Below are 18,838 nucleotides of genomic sequence, written 5' to 3'. Positions count from 1 at the left end.
AAGGAAGGCTTTCCTCCCTGGCAGTGAGCTCCACTGAGACTAAGAGACTTTTAAAACTGAAGAAGATAAAGAGAACTTTTACCGGAAACTGATGATATTTTTGTTCAGAAAGAGCTAAGACAGGTAAGACAGCGATAATTATTCATGTTTTGTTTTTGTAATAAAATGTGAGTAATGTGGGTTATAGTTTTTAAATGTGTTACAAATGCAGAAATCCATCATAACTCATAAACTGTTACCAATCAAATGACGAATAATTTAGTTTTATTTTTTTTCATCAAAGAATATATAATTTTTCCATGTCTCTTGGTGATTTGATTTGGCTCAATCAGTCTCATTCAGCACTTTGCAATGAGTCTACTGATATATACACTCAATGAGTGTATATATTTGTAAATCTGACTCTTATGACGTCAGTGCCTCACCAGCTATGAACCCTACCACACGTCACTGGTCCAGGGTCTACCCCATTGAATGCTGCAGGTAGGCACCAGCACCCCTTATGACCCCAACAAGGATAAGCGTGTCAGAAAATGGATGGATGGATGATAAATATCTTTATGCTATGGTGGGGAATCTCACCATAGCATTAAGTACTGGTCAACTTTAATACATATGTAGAATGGTTTGTTGGTTGCACTTTATGTTCAACATGGATAAAGTCTAACTCAGATGAAAGCTGTTCTCTTGAACAAAAACTATCAAATTTTTTGTTTTAAATATGCCTTGCTTGCAAACATCTTTATGTAGGAAGGTGGATTTTTCTATGTGCATGTTTTCGTTTCAGCTTTGTTTTGTTGCATGGTTGTATGTATATTTCTTGCTTTCTATGCATTTCCTCTGGCCACTGACTGACTGATCACAGGTGTATCTCATCCAGAGTAATGAGGCAGGAAGAAAACGGGCGGCCACACCTAGTCAGAGAGAAGAACTGCAGAAGGACACCGAGCAGAAGTAGCTGACCGGCTCTACTCTACAACTGCAGGATGGTTTGGTGCTGGACTTTTTGTTACTATTTTTTTTAAAGTGTGTTTGCACTTTTAAGTAAAGCTTTTAGGGTTATTCGCTGCACAGTTTTTAGGCTTTACTTTTATTGTAATAAAGTGTTTAAAATTTTAATCCTGTTAGTTTTAAATACACTGCTCACCCCTGCGATATCAAACCTGTTTTATTGTTAGTTTAATTTGTTGGCGGACTCATTAGTTTTGTTATTGATAATAACCTTAAATTTACCACCCGGGTCCCACATTTATCTACAGAACATTTAATTTAGACTTTTCTTATTTATATCACAATTTTGATAGCAAACTGCAGGAGGTTCTTAAGGCGCCATGTGATCTCCTTCAGATACTTCATCACCAGTTGCTCAAAAGATTTCATGACCACAGACTTCAAGGCTTCAGGCCTGTAGTCATGTAACCAGGTGATGATGCATTTCTTGTGGACCAGGATGATGATGGAGCATTTAAAGCGGGAGAGAACCTAATACAACTTGGTCGGTCAGCTAAAGCTCTCAGGCATGAGAGGAGGTCACATAATCTGGACGTTTCCTGGTCCATGAGGGGATTTAGAGTAACCAGTTAAACTAACAATCATGATTTTGGAATTTGGGAGGAATCAGGAGTACCCGGAGATATCCAATGCATGTACTAAGAGAACATACAATCTCCAAGTATAAATCATGTAATGCCACACTGACGTCACTAGATACAGATATTTTCTCAGCTGTTGACAATTAATCTACAGGGGGAAACAGTCAGTGGTAAAACTCAGACTTGTGGATTGAAAACTGATCTTTCAGATCAGATCAGAAAAAAACCTAGCAGGACTCAAAGGTCAGTCCTTTTATATGGACAAATCATCCTCACTGCTAGAGTCAGGCTGATTTTGACCAGATTCCATCAAATAAAAATATTTAATGCTAACTCCAGAAGCCTGAAGTGAAAACTGCTCTCTTTTAGCGCATTTTTTAAAATTTTATTACAGAAGCTGCTTTTAGGCAGTGATCTTGAATACACCCTGTAGAAACATGGAGTAATAATCAGTAGAACAGCTCAACTTTATCTGAGAGTAGAGAAAGCTGGAAGTCTAGACAACAATCATTCAATATTTAATAGGGTAATGAAGCCTGGCATTTGATATTTAAAACAGTCTATTTTGGACTTTGACAAAAAACAACAATTTTCTTTATTGTTTTAACAGGAAACTAAAAATATAAGAAAAAGTCCCGGCAGTGTCAGAAAGAAAAGCGGTAACTTCTCAGAATACGAAGTCCATTGAAATCTGTAAAATATTTGAGAAGCACTTTCACTTTCGTTTACAACCCCAGTCACCTAGATCTTGGTGACGTCACAGTCAGAATACATTTTCATTGGCTTGTTTTCATATTAACAGCCATTTTACCTCTTGGGAGAGCCAAATGAGATGAACGAGTCGGAAGACCAGTCAGGTTTATGGCTGTGATGAAGTAGGCTTCAAGATGTTAAAATGTATATTTTTGCTTCTCATTAGAATATACAGTACTGCTGCGGGTAAGTTAATATTTTTTATCCTTAACTGTTTTCTTCACATGTAACAAATTATTTTAGTCTACAGGAAATGTACCCTTGGTTAGGTGGCATAATAAAGCAAACAAAGTTTTCAAATCAATCCTTAACATTTAAAGTGTTGATTCTTAAATAAATAGAATTTAGCAAATCGCGTAACGTTCAGCATTTTAGTACAAAGTTAATCTAAACTATTTGTCTTCCTCTTTCTGTTACTTACTGTTAACACGGAAATTGAAAAGGAAGAAAAGGGAGAAACATTTGAACACGGAGTAAAAGCACTGCTTCTGAGAAAAAAAAAAAAAAAAAACTTTATTAACCGTAGATTATTTTATAATTTTATTTCACTAAACAGTCTTGCTTACGTTGATCATACGGCGCAGATAACAATGTACCTGGTCCGGATCGGGTGGAGTGCGAAATTCAGTTCCTTTGGTATAACACTTCAGTAAAGTTAGAAAGATATTAACAGATTCGGCTTTTCCGGATCAGTAACTCGTCGGCAGATGATTTATTTTTTATTTATTTTTTTATTTTTTTTTATTTTTCCCAGTGTCCTGTCTAGCAATATGGCAATAGGAATTGATATCTCAATGCCAGATAGAGCTCGACAGATTTTGCTTTTACAAGTGGAGCAAACGGCTTTCGCCATAGTGCTCCACTTGATTTATGCTTGTAAATAGCTTTATTATGATTCCTGCAAGGAGAATTTCAAATTATATGGACATGACAATGGGAGAGTAAAGGAAGAACAAAAAGTGAAAGAAAAGAAAAAAAAGAGTAGAGGTGAAAGAAAGAGGAGATAAAAGGGAGAGAATGATAAAACCTTCTTTGTCTGCTCCATCACCTGGAAAGAGACACAAAAAGAACAGCACAACCAACAGACATAAAGCAACAGATACACTCGAATAACACCTAGATGCCATTGCTAAATCATATATATTACTATGTAAGCTGACATGTGTAATGTGATATTTGAAAAAAAAAGAAGGTGAAAGAACATAAATAAATAAATAAATAAATTATAAGATTACTGTATATAAGTGAACACTTATATACAGAACACTTACCTGGGACCCAGCACCTGTGTGAGATGTGAAAGTGCACTAGTTTAGGTGAAGATTATCCAGAAATAGCTTGATAGTGATTGTGGAGAACCGAAGACCCACCTTCCCCGAGCACAGAGGCAGGCGTCAGGGGCCCCCAAAGCAGGTCGCCCAGGAGGGGCCGACACAGGATATCTGCAACCCCCCCCCCCCCCCCCCCCCCCCCCCCAAGGAAGGAGCAGAGACGACCCCGAGGAAATCCCCCAGCCACCGCAATGCCGACGCCCTCAAGAGCCGCGGAGACGAGCCCGTGGGCTCCGCCGGCAGCTAGCCCCGCTGAAGTGGTCCCGGCCATGGGCCCTGAGGGCCAGAGGCCCCAGGGGCGCCCCGCCCCCGCGACGGGGGCCCCGGCCGCCCCCCGGGGGGCCAGGCCCCGCGAAGAGGCCGCCGGGAGTGGGCCGGCGCACGCCCGGGAACCTGCCCCAAACCCGAAGCCAACCAACACGCCAGGGGGCCAAGGCGCCCGCCAACGAAGTGAAGGAGGGCAGGACGTGGGGGGATGGGCTCCGCACCTAGCGGAGACTTGAGATGTTCTTGGGAGAGGGAGCGGACCACACCCATACCTGGAAAAAAATAAAAAATAAGGAAAACTCATTCACCCCATCCCTCCATCCCTCCCTTGTGCCCCACTCACCACACACAGAAAAAAAAAAAAAAAAAAGACGCTGTACACACATTCCCACATAACACTCACACCCAACACTGACCAAAAGGGGGGGGGTCACCCCAAATCGACTACACGACTGCTTGTGCCCGACCCCCGGCCCCAGACCAGACGCCCCCCGGAGTGGGCCCCCCCAAGAGGTCGGGCCAACACGACCCGCACGAGCCACCCGGCCAGAGCCCACCCCTCCCCCTAAATACCTAATAAACCCCCTCCCTCCCCCCACCTTACCCTTGCCATCCCTGCCCCCCCCGCCCATCCTGGGGGGAGCGGAGGCATCAGCCCCAGACCTGGCAAGCCGCTGACTACCCACCGCAGCCCCCCGCCAAGACCCCGGACACAGTGGCCCGCACCTCCTCCAGGCCCCAGACTCCTTGCCGCCATCGGAGAACGGGGGTGTGCAGAAGACCCCGATCCTCCCTACGCCTGCTCAAATGTTGCGTTGTTGCATGTTGTTCTCAAGTGCGTTTAAAAACTGGGAGCGCCGAAGGAGATGCACGGCACAGCCCACCCCCCTTCCGGAAGGTAGCTGTTGCCAGCGCACCCCCTCCGGGCGACTGCCCAGAACCCTCAATGTCTAAGTGGGAGAGGAGGTGAAGGGAGCCGTCCGAGGTGAGGCCCACACAACATAAGCCCCCCCCAGACGTCTTCCCCCCCCTACCATGGCCTATATGAGTGTGCGATGTGAAAAATGTTTGAAGTGAAAGTGTCTAAGATGCATGATAGATTTGGCAGATGATTTCTTCTACAAAACAGACAACTCTCTGTAACCACAGCAAGGCAGACAGTGAGCTACAACCGTAGTTTCCTCAAAACGAGTCTCCCACCGCGCAGGGAGAATTACATTGGACCCAAAGCAGAGCTCGCTGCTCCGCAGATGCTTAGGGACCGTCTGCAAGTTGCTACACCAGAAAATAATCATAGAGAAATATTTAAAAGCGCTGAATGTTGTCATTGGATTGTTATCAAATTTATTACATGTGTATCTGATCTCATGTATATCATACCACATTTATTGGATTTGAAAATAATGCATTTTTTGAGGAATTTTCCAAAGCCTAAATGGCAAATGGCACCTCTATTTTATTATTAGAATAAGTATAAAGTGAGAAATAACTACACTATAGATTGTTGTAGTGCCACCAAACTTGTAGAATACATCACTTCATCTAGATCATACTACAACTCTGACTTTGGGAAAATGTGCTAAACTAATTTTTTTTTAGTTTTTTTCTTTGTTATTATAAGCATATTATCACCAATAAGTACAGTATAGATTATTGTAGTGCCACCAAACTACCCCCTACCCATAGATAACCTCATCTAGTTCATACTACAACTCTTACTTTGGGAAAATGTGCTAAACTCAAATTTTTTTTTAATTTTTTTCATTGTTATTACAAGCATATAATAGCCAATAGGTACACTATAGATCATTGTAGTGCCACCAAATTTACGGCACACATATTAATTGAACATGTTGAATAAAAATAACATTGGCTTTATTGATGCAGAAAGGCTTATACCGATAACAACTATATTACAACCAAAGACTATTTAACTTCTCCTTTACTGTTTGCATTATGATCAAACAATGTAAGATGAGAATACAGTTTGTTCCTGCAAACTTACACAAAATAAAATCTCACTGAATAATAAAAATCACAATATTTAAGATTCCCATACAGCTTCACAAAAATTGCTATAAACCTGAATATTGCTTGGTGTCTTGTTTCTGGCATGATATTAAGGGAGACTTCCGTGGGAATTGCCTGCTGTGAGGTCAACAGAGCTGCAAGGTCCACATCACTACAACATGCTCAGTGACAGTCAGCAATAGTTACTCTGAGATTCTCTTGTTGGTGCAAAACACACAGTACCAAGGGGTGTCTTTGATTGGAATCTGTGCTGGTATCATTTCAGTGCATTCAGTGTGGAACCATCATCCACAAGTTTCACACTGTATCTACAGCATCGGGATAAACATGTGTGTCATTGTAAAACTTCGGACCGTCCGTCCGTCCGTCTGTCCGTCCGTCCGTCCGTCCGTCTGTCCGTCCGTCTTCTTCCGCTTATCCGGGTTCGGGTCGCGGGGGTAGCAGCTTCAGTAGGGAGGCCCAGACGTCCCTCTCCCCAGCCACTTGGGCCAGCTCCTCAGGAGGAATCCCAAGGCGTTCCCAGTAGAGAGACATAGTCCCTCCAGCGTGTCCTGGGTCTTCCCCTGGGCCTCCTCCCGGTGGGACGTGCCCGGAACACCTCACCAGGGAGGCGTCCAGGAGGCATCCTGACCAGATGCCCGAGCCACCTCAACTGGCTCCTCTGGACGTGGAGGAGCAGCGGCTCTACTCTGAGTCCTCCCCGGATGACTGAGCTCCTCACCCTATCTCTAAGGGAGAGCCCAGACACACTATGGAGAAAACTCATTTCAGCCGCTTGTATCCGGGATCTCGTTCTTTCGGTCACGACCCAAAGCTCGTGACCATAGATGAGGGTAGGAACGTAGATCGACCGGTAAATCGAGAGCTTCGCCTTTTGGCTCAGCTCTCTCTTCACCACAACGGATCGGTACAGCGCCCGCTTCACAGCAGACGCTGCACCAATCCGCCTGTCGATCTCCCGCTCCATCCTCCCCTCATTCATGAACAAGACCCCAAGATACTTGAACTCCTCCACTAGGGGCAGCACATTCTCCCCAACCCAGAGAAGGCACTCTACCCTTTTCCGGTTCAAGACCATGGTCTCGGATTTGGAGGCACTGATTTTCATCCCGGCCGCTTCGCACTCGGCTGCGAACCGCTCCAGTGAGAGCTGTAGATCACGCCCTGATGAAGCCAATAGGACCACGTCATCCGCGAATAGCAGAGACGCAATCCTAAGGCCACCAAAACGGATCTCCTAAACACCTTGGCTGCAAAGAGCTTGTTGAAGTCTTGTTGAAGTCTAAATCTAAAATGTCTAATATGGCTAACAGTTACATATGTAGCTAAAGAGAGGATAAATTAATGTAGCATTGAATCAGGTCAAAAGCTTCAGCTCACAATCAAAACTGAATTTAATCTGGCATCTAAACATTTATCATTCATTACAATTATCAAAATGACAAGGAAAAGAAAAATGGTTGGACTTACCATGGAAATTCTGTTTATATTTCAACTTCCTTATAATCTCCTTTTCTGCTAAACTGTAAAAGATTATTGCTCTACTGACCTTAATTGATGGCTGATCATGATTGGCTGGGACTTCATTACACTAGGCATCTAATTGGTCTGATTGTGTCTGGTGTTGTGGTTGCAAGGCAGTGGCCATGAGGTAAAAACTCAATACCAGCACATTTGATCAAATAAATGAAATAACTAACCAAAGCTCAAATATCTTTGAAATAAAGTAAAAATTAATGACAACACATGAAAATTTCATGTTTTTAGACTCCATGTTGACTTTTAGTTAATGTTATACCTGTAAAGAAAAAAAATGGTGAAAATGGTGTCCAGGGCAAGAGATCCCTGCAGTTCAAACTGAGTACTGCTAATAAAAGCGATGGAGAAAGATTTGTATTATTTTTAATATGAAATTATTCCTCAGAATTCCAAGTCAAAATTCACGAGCCAAGTGTTGCTGTGTAAATAAATCTGATAAGGTGTAGATGTGATTTTTTTCACCCTACAACTTATAAAAGTTACTTTGTGGATGATGATGATAATACTTTATGCCCTTAATGTTACATGGAGAGTATTAGAAATATCTGTGGCCCATTTTCCCAAAGTAAGAGTTGTAGTATAAACTAGATGAGGTTATCTATGTGTTCTATGAGTTTGGTGGCACTACAATGAGCTATAGTGTACTTATTGGTGATAATATGCTTATAATAATAATGAAAGAATCTAAAAAAATAGTTTAGCACATTTTCCCAAAGTAAGAGTTGTAGTATGATCTAGATAAGGTGATCTATCTATTGTCTTTCTGATCCATTGTATATATGAAGATTCACTGTATATAATTGAATGCACCTTCCCTACTCTGCACCTTCTTGTATGAGCCGATGTGACGAGTGAATTTCTCCATTGTGAGATCAATAAAGACTATCTTATCTTATCTTATCTTATCTATGTATTCTACAAGGTTGGTGGCACTGATCTATACTGTACCTATTGGCTATTATATGCTTGTAATAACAATGAAAAAATGTCCAAAAATAAAGTTAAGCACATTTCCCTAAATTAAGAGTTGTAGTATAAACTAGATGAGGTTATTTATGTGTAGGGTGAGTTTGGTGGCACTACAATGATCTATGTGCCTTTTGGCTGTTATATGCTTGTAATAACAATACAAAAATTATCCAAAAATACAATTTAGCACATTTTCACTTTAAGAGTTGTAGTATGATCTAGATGAAGTGATCTATGTATACTACAAGTTTGGTGGCACTACAATGATCTATAGTGTACTTATTTCTCACTTTATATTTATTTTAATAATAAAATAGAGGTGCCATTTGCCATTTAGGCTTTGGAAAATTCCTCAAAAAATGCATTATTTTCAAATCCAATAAATGTGGTATGATATACATGAGATCAGATACACATGAAATAAATTTGATAACAATCCACCTCTCCTTGGTGACGCTTTTGAATATTTCTCTCTGATAATTTTTCTGGGGTAGCAACTGGCCAGCGAGCTCTGCATTGGGTCCAATGTAATTCTCCCTGCGCGGTGGGAGACTCGTTTTGAGGAAACTACAGTTGTAGCTCACTGTCTGCCTTGCTGTGGTTACAGAGAGGTGTCTGTTTTGTAGAATAAATCATCTGCCGATGAGTTATTGATCCGAAAAAGCCGAATCTGTGAATATCTTTCTAACTTTACTTAGACTTAGACTTAGACTTTCTTTATTGTCATTTTGTATACACAGAGTGCATACAGAACGAAATTTCGTTTTCACACAGCTCAGAAAGATTGCAGTAACTCTACAGGATACCTGACAGTGAATTACAGTACAGGATAAAGTGCAGTGATAAATCGCAGTCACTTACAGGATATGTTTCAATTGACTTCCGGATAAAGTGCAGCAGTGAACAGTAGGCAGTTGAAATGTAAACAATGTAAAACAAATGTAAACAAATATGCAGTAAGGTGCAGCAGTGATTTAAAAGTAGACAGTTGCATTGTAAACAGTTTTGCAGTACGTTTCTGGGTAAGTTGCAGCAGCAATTTTGCAGGATACGATACAAATGTGCAAATGTGCAAATGTGCAAATCAGCGAGTCGAGTGTGGTACACAGTCCGTTTTTATACTTCAGCAGTTCAGCAGTTCAACAGTCTGATGGCAGCAGGGAAAAAGCTTTTGCAGAACCTAGTGGACCTGCAGCGGATGCTGCGGAACCTCTTTCCAGAGGGCAGCAGGGAGAATAGTCTATGGTGGGGGTGTGAGGGGTCCCTGATGATGTTACGGGCTCGAGACACACAGCGCTGCGATGAAATGTCTTTAATGGAGGGAAGAGGAGCCCCGATGATCCCTTCTGCTGTCCTCACCACTCTCCTCACGTTCTTCCAGTCGGAGGCGCTGCAGCCTCCACACCACACAGAGAGACAGCTGGTCAGAATACTCTCTATGGTGCTTCTGTAGAAGGTCGTGAGGATGGGCGGGGGCAGGCGGGCTCTCCTCATCCTCCGCAGAAAGTACAGTCGCTTCTGTGCCCTCTTCACCAGTGATGTGGTGTTCACAGACCAGGTGAGGTTGTCCGTGATGTGCACCCCCAGGAACTTGGTGCTGCTGACCACCTCCACCGCTGAGTTGTTGATGAGCAGTGGAGCATGGTGAGGCCGGTTTTTCCTGAAGTCGACGATGATCTCCTTCGTCTTCTCCACGTTCAGGATCAGGCTGTTGTCTCTGCACCAGTCCACCAGCTGCTCCACCTCCTCTCTGTAGTCCTGGTCGTTGTCGTCTCTGATCAGGCCCACCACCGTTGTGTCGTCTGCAAACTTCACAATGTGATTGGTGGTGAACCTGGGGACGCAGTCGTGTGTCATCAGGGTGAACAGCAAGGGGCTCAGGACGCAGCCCTGAGGGGAGCCCGTGCTGAGGGTAATGACATCAGAGGTGTTCGGTCCAACCCAGACTGACTGAGGTCTGTTGGTGAGGAAGTCTAGCAGCCAGTTTCGTAGGGGTGTGTTGAAGCCCAGATGCTCCAGTTTTCCCACCAGATGTTGTGGGATGATGGTGTTGAACGCTGAACTGAAGTCCAGGAACAGCATCCGCACGTGCGTGTTCTTCTCCTCTAGGTGTGCCAGGCTCAGGTGAAGAGCAGAGGAGATGGCGTCCTCAGTGGAGCGGTTCCGTCGGTAGGCAAACTGGAACGGGTCGAGTGTTGGGGGGAGACTGGAGACGATGTGTTCCTTTACCAACCTTTCAAAGCACTTCATCATGATGGGAGTCAGTGCAACGGGCCGGTAGTCGTTGAAACAGGTGACTTGAGGTTTCTTTGGCACCGGAATGATGGAGGCAGACTTGAAGCATGCTGGCACTATGGCTTGGTCCAGCGACGTGTTAAAAATGTCTGTGAGGACACCAGCCAGCTGACCTGCACACTCCTTGAGCACCCGCCCAGGTATGTTGTCGGGGCCTGGGGCCTTCCGCGGGTTGACTCTCCTCAGAGTCTTCCACACGTCGGCGGTGTCAAGGCAGAGGACCTCCTCTTCCTGATGGGGAACAGCTTTCACTGCTGGAGTGCTATTTAGTGCCTCAAACCTCCCAAAGAAGTTATTTAGTCCATTGAGGAAGTCAGCATCAACTTCAACCACCGGGGGGAGGGCGTGTTGTATTCAGTGATCGCCCGGATGCCTTTCCACATGCTCCTGGTGTTGCTGGCGTCATGGAAAAGCTCCTGGATTTTCTGACTGTGGTTCCGCTTTGCTAGCCTGATGGCACGGTTTAGGTTGGCTCTCGCTGTCCTCAATGCCTCCTTGTCACCAGACTTGAAGGCTGAGTTCCGTGCTTTTAGCGCTTGACCGACCTCCGCAGTAATCCAGGGTCGTTGGTTGGCTCGGGTGATGATGGTCTTAGTGGTGCTTAAGTGACACATAGCCCATGTGAAGCAATTCGTCCTCAGATGTGCGTGGTAACTGGTTACATTTCCTCAGTTAACTTTATTTGAGTAATTTTTTGAACAAAATGTACTTCAAGGAGTAGTTTTACTGCATTGTACTTCTTGCTTTTACATGAGTAAATATTCCGAAGTATTGCTACACTAAAGTAAACTGTCTCGCTGCTGTATCCTAACTTACTGTATATACATTAACGCCTACATGGTGTGAAAGGATGACTGGAGTGTAAAGAGCTCTGGGGTCGCTGGACTTGATAAAACTTTATTCAAGTACAGGCCATTTAGCAGTTTTATGTTGAACAACATTGTGTAGAAAAGTGTTTTTCTGCCTGAATTTTGTACTTTGAAATTGTTGTTGTCATTTTTTGTTTTAAATAAAGTGACAAATAATAAATGTATAAATTTTTATCAAATTCTGGTATTTTAGTCATCATTGAAATATCAGAATTTGTCCATAATTTAATATTGTTGCGGGACCTATTACATCATTTGAAAAATATTAAATCAGTTGTTACAGTGACTTGTTAAAATAAAACTAAACAAAACAAATCTTAGCTACGACGAGGCTGCTGACTGGCACTTAGTTGATGCAACGTCCTCCTGAATCCAATAAATAAACTTCAGGTATATGATTGTAGAACATTTATTGATCCGGTGCTCTCACAGAAAACGCATTGTAACTTACAACCAAAGTATGTTACATTTTCTGCAACGCAGTGTTCAATAACAAAACGACGACGATGTCAACAACTGTTTTTCTGCAGCAATAAGCACACCTGCTGTGTGACTACCTGTGCAGTGTTTCCCGCAGGAATTTGCTTATGCGAGGCGGGGGGGGGGGGGGGGGGGGATGGGGGATGGTCGGACCGACTCGCGGTGCGGGGGGGTGGGGGGGGGGGGGGTCTGGACGGACCGACCGACTCGCGGAGCGGGGGGGCGGGAGGGGGGGGGGGGGGGTGGACGACACGTTTTCCGCGGACAGACTCGCGGAGCGGGGGTATCCATGTGTTTTTTACATGCCATTCACGCACGCGCGAAAGCGCGTGTTAACGTCACTTTTTTTTTTTTTTTTGTTGGAATGTTGGCGTGGCGGTAGCGTGACTTTGGCGTGGCGGCCGCCACGCCAACATAGCGCTGCGGGAAACACTGCTGTGACTCCATTTAAACAGATGAAGCCACCCACTGTCATATTTAAGTATTACACCAAACAGGAAAATAAACACAATAACTCCAAAATATGGCTCTAATAGGTATTTTATATCTAAAAGCAGCAAATGAAAGTATCAATCACTAAAGGTGTGTTTACTGTCAATGTATGTGTTCGCTGAGGATAAAAAAAAGAAAAATTATTTAGATAACCTGGGTTATTTTGCAGTTTTCAAATCCATTCAAATATATTTCAGGAAATTAAGTAACATCCAATATTTTACCACAAAGCTAAACTACTCAGTTTGTCTTTCTGTTATTTCCTCTGTAGTAAACATAAAAAGGCCGACACATTTGAACATGGAAGAATGACACTGTTGTTCCAAATAAATATGTCAAACTATATTTTATTACTGTAGATTATTTTAGTTATGGTTTCACTAAACACTCTTGGGTCATGTCCAATTAAAATGATGCCAATGTACCATTTTTATTTTTAAAATTAGCAATGATTATTTGAACTAATGTCTGTACAATTTTTTACCTCATAATCTATTTAGGTTGTTAATAAAAGGATAAAAGCCCGATCTATGCCGTCCTGTTTAATCTTCCAGCAGTTTTAATCTTCAGCAGTTGGACCTGATTGATGGTTCAATAAGATCCTAAAAGCTGTCGTATAAACCATGATCATGACATTGCTTTAAATAATATCAACTGAAGCCAATATATTTTAACATAATTTTTATATAACTCATCATTCAAACGAAAATGTATTTTAAAACCAAATTGATTTTGACATTATTGTACTGATTTTTAGTGTTTATTCTTTGCTGAGTGGAAATAATATTGTTAACCTGTCTAATTTATTGCTGTAGTTTTATATATGAAGAACATCTGATTATTTTAAATCATAGTACCCAAAATTATTATATATTAAAAAGGTTCTTGCATAAAGTGTGTCTCTATATACTATATATTTTATTACTGTAGATTATTTTAGTTATGGTTTCACTAAACACTCTTGGGTCATGTCCAATTAAAATGATGCCAATGTACCATTTTTATTTTTAAAATTAGCAATGATTATTTGAACTAATGTCTGTACAATTTTTTACCTCATAATCTATTTAGGTTGTTAATAAAAGGATAAAAGCCCGATCTATGCCGTCCTGTTTAATCTTCCAGCAGTTTTAATCTTCAGCAGTTGGACCTGATTGATGGTTCAATAAGATCCTAAAAGCTGTCGTATAAACCATGATCATGACATTGCTTTAAATAATATCAACTGAAGCCAATATATTTTAACATAATTTTTATATAACTCATCATTCAAACGAAAATGTATTTTAAAACCAAATTGATTTTGACATTATTGTACTGATTTTTAGTGTTTATTCTTTGCTGAGTGGAAATAATATTGTTAACCTGTCTAATTTATTGCTGTAGTTTTATATATGAAGAACATCTGATTATTTTAAATCATAGTACCCAAAATTATTATATATTAAAAAGGTTCTTGCATAAAGTGTGTCTCTATATACTCTCTTATAAAAAACATTATTTACAAAAAAATGAAAATATAATAGATCTCTAATTAGAGTCAAAGTGAACTTTTAGAGTCTGAAATGTTTATGGAGTTGAGGTCAGTGAGCAATTATATTATTTTATATAACATAATAGAATGTGTTCAGCAACATTTTAAAAAAAAGGAAATCATTAAATAAACACAACTTTAAAAAGAAATTGTTGTTTCTCTAATGCAGGGGTGTCAAACTCATTTTGGTTTAGGGGCCGCATTCAGCTTAATCTGATCTCAAGAGGGCCACACGAGTAAACTCATTGCAAGATTAAATAGAACTAATAAAAGTGGACTTGTTGATTTTTATATTAAATTAATTTCACTTTTACACAATATATTATGAATAACCTTAGCGTTTTTAAGAAAAGTATGTGCAATTTCAACAATACTTTTACTCAGTTAAACATTTACTTGAGCATTATGCATAAGAACTGATCACAGTGATTGAACAATGTTGAAAAACATTTATTCACATTTTTTGGAACTTTAAAACACTGTCCTGCATGACAAAATACATCAAACAGATAAAAATTAAGAAATTATTTAAATTTTTCCACACCTGAAGCTTTTTTTTTCCCAGTGTCCTGTCTAGCAATATGGCAATAGGAATTGATATCTCAATGCCAGATAGAGCTCGACAGATTTTGCTTTTACAAGTGGAGCAAACAGCTTTCGCCATAGTGCTCCACTTGATTTATGCTTGTAAATAGCTTTATTATGATTCCTGCAAGGAGAATTTCAAATTATATGGACATGACAATGGGAGAGTAAAGGAAGAACAAAAAGTGAAAGAAAAGAAAAAAAAGAGTAGAGGTGAAAGAAAGAGGAGATAACAGGAAGAGAATGATAAAACGTCCTCTGTCTGCTCCACAGTGTTGTAGTACTCGAGTCCGAGACTCGAACTCGAGTTCGAGTCATTAGCTAAATTTAGAGACTCGTGACTTGACTTGGACTTGAGCACTGATGACTCGAACTTGGACTCGGACTCCTACATTCAGATCATTCTGACTCGGAAATTGAGAAAAAGACTCGACTTTTTTTTATATCATTAGGCTATAATTTTAATATGTCATTAGAATATTATTTGGTGTATGATTTTAATATCTAAATGTCGTACCGCGCACGTGACGTCACCATCTCATGAGCAACGCCCCTTGCCGCTAAGGTTGGGCAAACAGTGTGAGAGCGCACGTAGCAACCAGCCGTTACACGTGCAACATATACAACGATATGACTGACTTTACAGCTGTTAAACTATCACAAGAGGATGTCCAGGCGCCCATTTTACTGGTAGAACTGTGGAACAACATACCAACGTTCAGCTCAAACGATGGCTTGAGTGTCGAGGGCTCGGAAAGACGGGCCGAGTTAATAGGAAGGTAAGTCGTTGTTTTTCTCCTGCTTGGTGTTCATGCCGTCATCGGCCGTTTTTTTTTTCTGTTTGTAGTCACCGTCCAGGAATCGGTATAAATTTTCCGGCCCGCCGAACAATTTAGTCCGGTCCGGTGGCCAAATGCATTATCATTATCCAACGGCTGTATCTCCTCGCTGCATCGACCGATCCACACCAGATTTGTTGTGAGTCATGGGGGAACACTGCCGAACGCGTTTGTGGGAATCGCCCGGTGGACGAGCGAGGAAAATGCGTAACAGCATCTGCGGTGGCGGGCGGTCGGCGGTGCGCGAACCCCAACGGCCGCCCGGAGCCGCGGCGGGGTACGAACCCCGCCCGCCGGCCGGCACCGCGGCGGTGGCCAATAGGCCGGAGTGCGCTTGGCTGCGAGGGCCGATCGACGCCGCTTGCGGCTTTAACATCCTTCATATGCGGCCTATCAGCGTACCTCGAGTCGCTGTTGCGCGTTCCATAACAACAATGTTTAAAAACCATGGTTAGGAGACGTCTTAGACTTGGAAAAAGCGGTAGTTTTACCGAGTAAAACCAAGGGTAACTACAGCGAAAGAGTTATTAGTGCAATGGAATGTTACTGCTTCATGTCATACATCACACGTCAATAGTGACTCGACTCGGACTTGACTCGGATTTTTTTTTAATGACTTGGACTTGACTCGGACTTGAACACTGGTGACTCGAACCTGGACTCGGACTCGAGGCATAGTGACTTGACTACAACACTGCTGCTCCATCACCTGGAAAGAGACACAAAAAGAACAGCACAACCAACAGACATAAAGCAACAGATACACTCGAATAACACCTAGATGCCATTGCTAAATCATATATATTATTATGTAAGCTGACATGTGTAATGTGATATTTGAAAAAAGAAAGTGAAAAAACATAAATAAATAAATAAATAAATTATAAGATTACTGTATATAAGTGAACACTTAATACCTGGGACCCAGCACCTGTGGGAGATGTGAAAGTGCACTAGTTTAGGTGAAGATTATCCAGAAATAGCTTGATAGTGATTGTGGAGAACCGAAGACCCACCTTCCCCGAGCACAGAGGCAGGCGTCAGGGGACCCGTAACCCCGGACTCCCAAAGGGGTCCCTAAAGCAGGTCGCCCAGGAGGGGCCGACACAGGATATCTGCAACCCCCCCCCAAGGAAGGAGCAGAGACGACCCCGAGGAAATCCCCCAGCCACCGCAATGCCGACGCCCTCAAGAGCCGCGGAGACGAGCCCGTGGGCTCCGCCGGCAGCTAGCCCCGCTGAAGTGGTCCCGGCCATGGGCCCTGAGGGCCAGAGGCCCCAGGGGCGCCCCGCCCCCGCGACGAGGGCCCCGGCCGCCCCCCGGGGGGCCAGGCTCCGCGAAGAGGCCGCCGGGAGTGGGCCGGCGCACGCCCGGGAACCCGCCCCAAACCCGAAGCCAACCAATGCGCCAGGGGGCCAAGGCGCCCGCCAACGAAGTGGAGGAGGGCAGGACGTGGGGGGATGGGCTCCGCACCTATCGGAGACTTGAGATGTTCTTGGGAGAGGGAGCGGACCACACCCATACCTGGAAAAAAAAACAAAAAAAAAACTCATTCACCCCATCCCTCCCTTGTGCCCCACTCACCACACAGAGAGAGAAAAAAAAAAAAAAAAAAAAAAAAAAAAAGACGCTGTACACACATTCCCACATAACACTCACATCCAACACTGACCAAAGGGGGGGGGGGGGGGGGGGGGCGTTCACCCCAAATCGACTATACGACTGCTTGTGCCCGACCCCCGGCCCCGGCCCCAGACCAGACGCCCCCCGGACCGGGCCCCCCCAAGAGGGCGGGCCAACACGACCCGCACGAGCCACCCGGCCAGAGCCCCCCCTCCCCCTAAATACCTAATAAACCCCCTCCCTCCCCCCACCTTACCCTTGCCATCCCTGCACCCCGCCCCCTGGGGGGAGCAGAGGCATCAGCCCCAGACCTGGCAAGCCGCTGACTGCACACCGCAGCCCCCCGCCAAGACCCCGGACACAGTGGCCCGCACCTCCTCCAGGCCCAGGCTCCTTGCCGCCATCGGAGAACGGGGGTGTGCAGAAGACCCCGACCCTCCCTACGCCTGCTCAAATGTTGTGTTGTTGCATGTTGTTCTCAAGTGCGTTTAAAAACTGGGAGCGCCGAAGGGGATTCACGGCACAGCCCACCCCCCTTCCGGAAGGTAGCTGTTGCCAGCGCACCCCCTCCGTGTGACTGCCCAGAACCCTCAATGTCTAAGTGGGAGAGGAGGTGAAGGGAGCCGTCCGAAGTGAGGCCCACACAACAAAAGCCCCCCCCCCCCCCCCAGACGTCTTCCCCCCACCCCCCCTACCATGGCCTATATGAGTGTGCGATGTGAAAAATGTTTGAAGTGAAAGTGTCTAAGATGCATGATAAAATTGGGGAGAGGGGCGTCACCAGAAAGTGGCAACCTCCAGTAACGCCCTCTCCCCAAGGACCTACATGTGTGGCGGCGTGATGGAGCAGGCAGAGGGAGGAGTCCGGGGATGGGGAGCAAAGGACTGGGGAGCCAACCCAGGGAGCCAGCTCCCCTACTGACTCCAATAGGCACCCCCGCTCCCCGAAAGCCCCACCCAGAGAAGGGGGCCTCGCCAGCGGCACCACCGTAGCCCGGGGGCCAGGTAGAGGCCGCAGGGCCCGCCAGCCAACCACCCACCAGGACCAACACCTCAGCCCCCCCCAGCCCACCCACCAAGCCTACTTAAACTAAATAAATAAATAAATAATAAATAATAATAATAATAAGAGGGGGGGACCCTGGCCAGCCGGCCCGCACGAGCCATCCCAAACCCCACCCCCCCAGGTGAAACCCGCACCGGAAGACGACATGGACCAGGACCGGGACAGGAGGCCGGACACAAGCCCACCAGAACGCCAACCCCCCCCCCCCCCCCCAACCCCCCCCCCCCCCCACCCGTGGATTTAATCCCTCCCCAACACTAACGTTCAAACAACTCACCATACATTCGACAGTAGACATCCAGGCTGGGTAGATCCCTACTCCCCCTCCTTTCCCCCTCCCCCCACTGGCAGAGTGCCTATCCAATGAAGGAGAAGAGCATCTGCCCAGAGGTGTTAATGACCATGCCCCCCTACCAGCTCAACGGGCCCCGAGGCCCCCCAGCGCACCAGAGGCCCCGTGCAGGGGCGGACACCCGGGCGCGCGCCGGCCCACACCAAAAGCGGCACACCCCCCGGAACCGGAACCCCCGAGGCCCCGCCGGGGCCCGCGCCCCAGGGACCCCAGACCCCCAG

General features: G+C 44.6%; 1 protein-coding gene across 1 annotated transcript in view; it reads left to right on the top strand.

The window, feature by feature from the left end:
- Positions 1–2,434: 2,434 nt before the first annotated feature.
- LOC118565396 (H-2 class I histocompatibility antigen, Q9 alpha chain-like) overlaps positions 2,435–18,838 on the top strand; it is a 56,926-nt gene continuing 40,522 nt past the window's right edge. Inside the window, exon 1 of the mRNA XM_036145817.1 lies at positions 2,435–2,531. Coding sequence (XP_036001710.1) covers positions 2,480–2,531 — 52 coding nt within the window. The 5' untranslated portion in view covers positions 2,435–2,479. The remainder of the gene's footprint in view (positions 2,532–18,838) is intronic.

Source organism: Fundulus heteroclitus, chromosome 13 (assembly GCF_011125445.2).
Source record: "Fundulus heteroclitus isolate FHET01 chromosome 13, MU-UCD_Fhet_4.1, whole genome shotgun sequence".
Classification (NCBI taxonomy): Eukaryota; Metazoa; Chordata; class Actinopteri; order Cyprinodontiformes; family Fundulidae; genus Fundulus; species Fundulus heteroclitus.
Note: the sequence above shows the minus strand (reverse complement) of the source record. Positions and strands in the feature narration are given on the sequence as shown.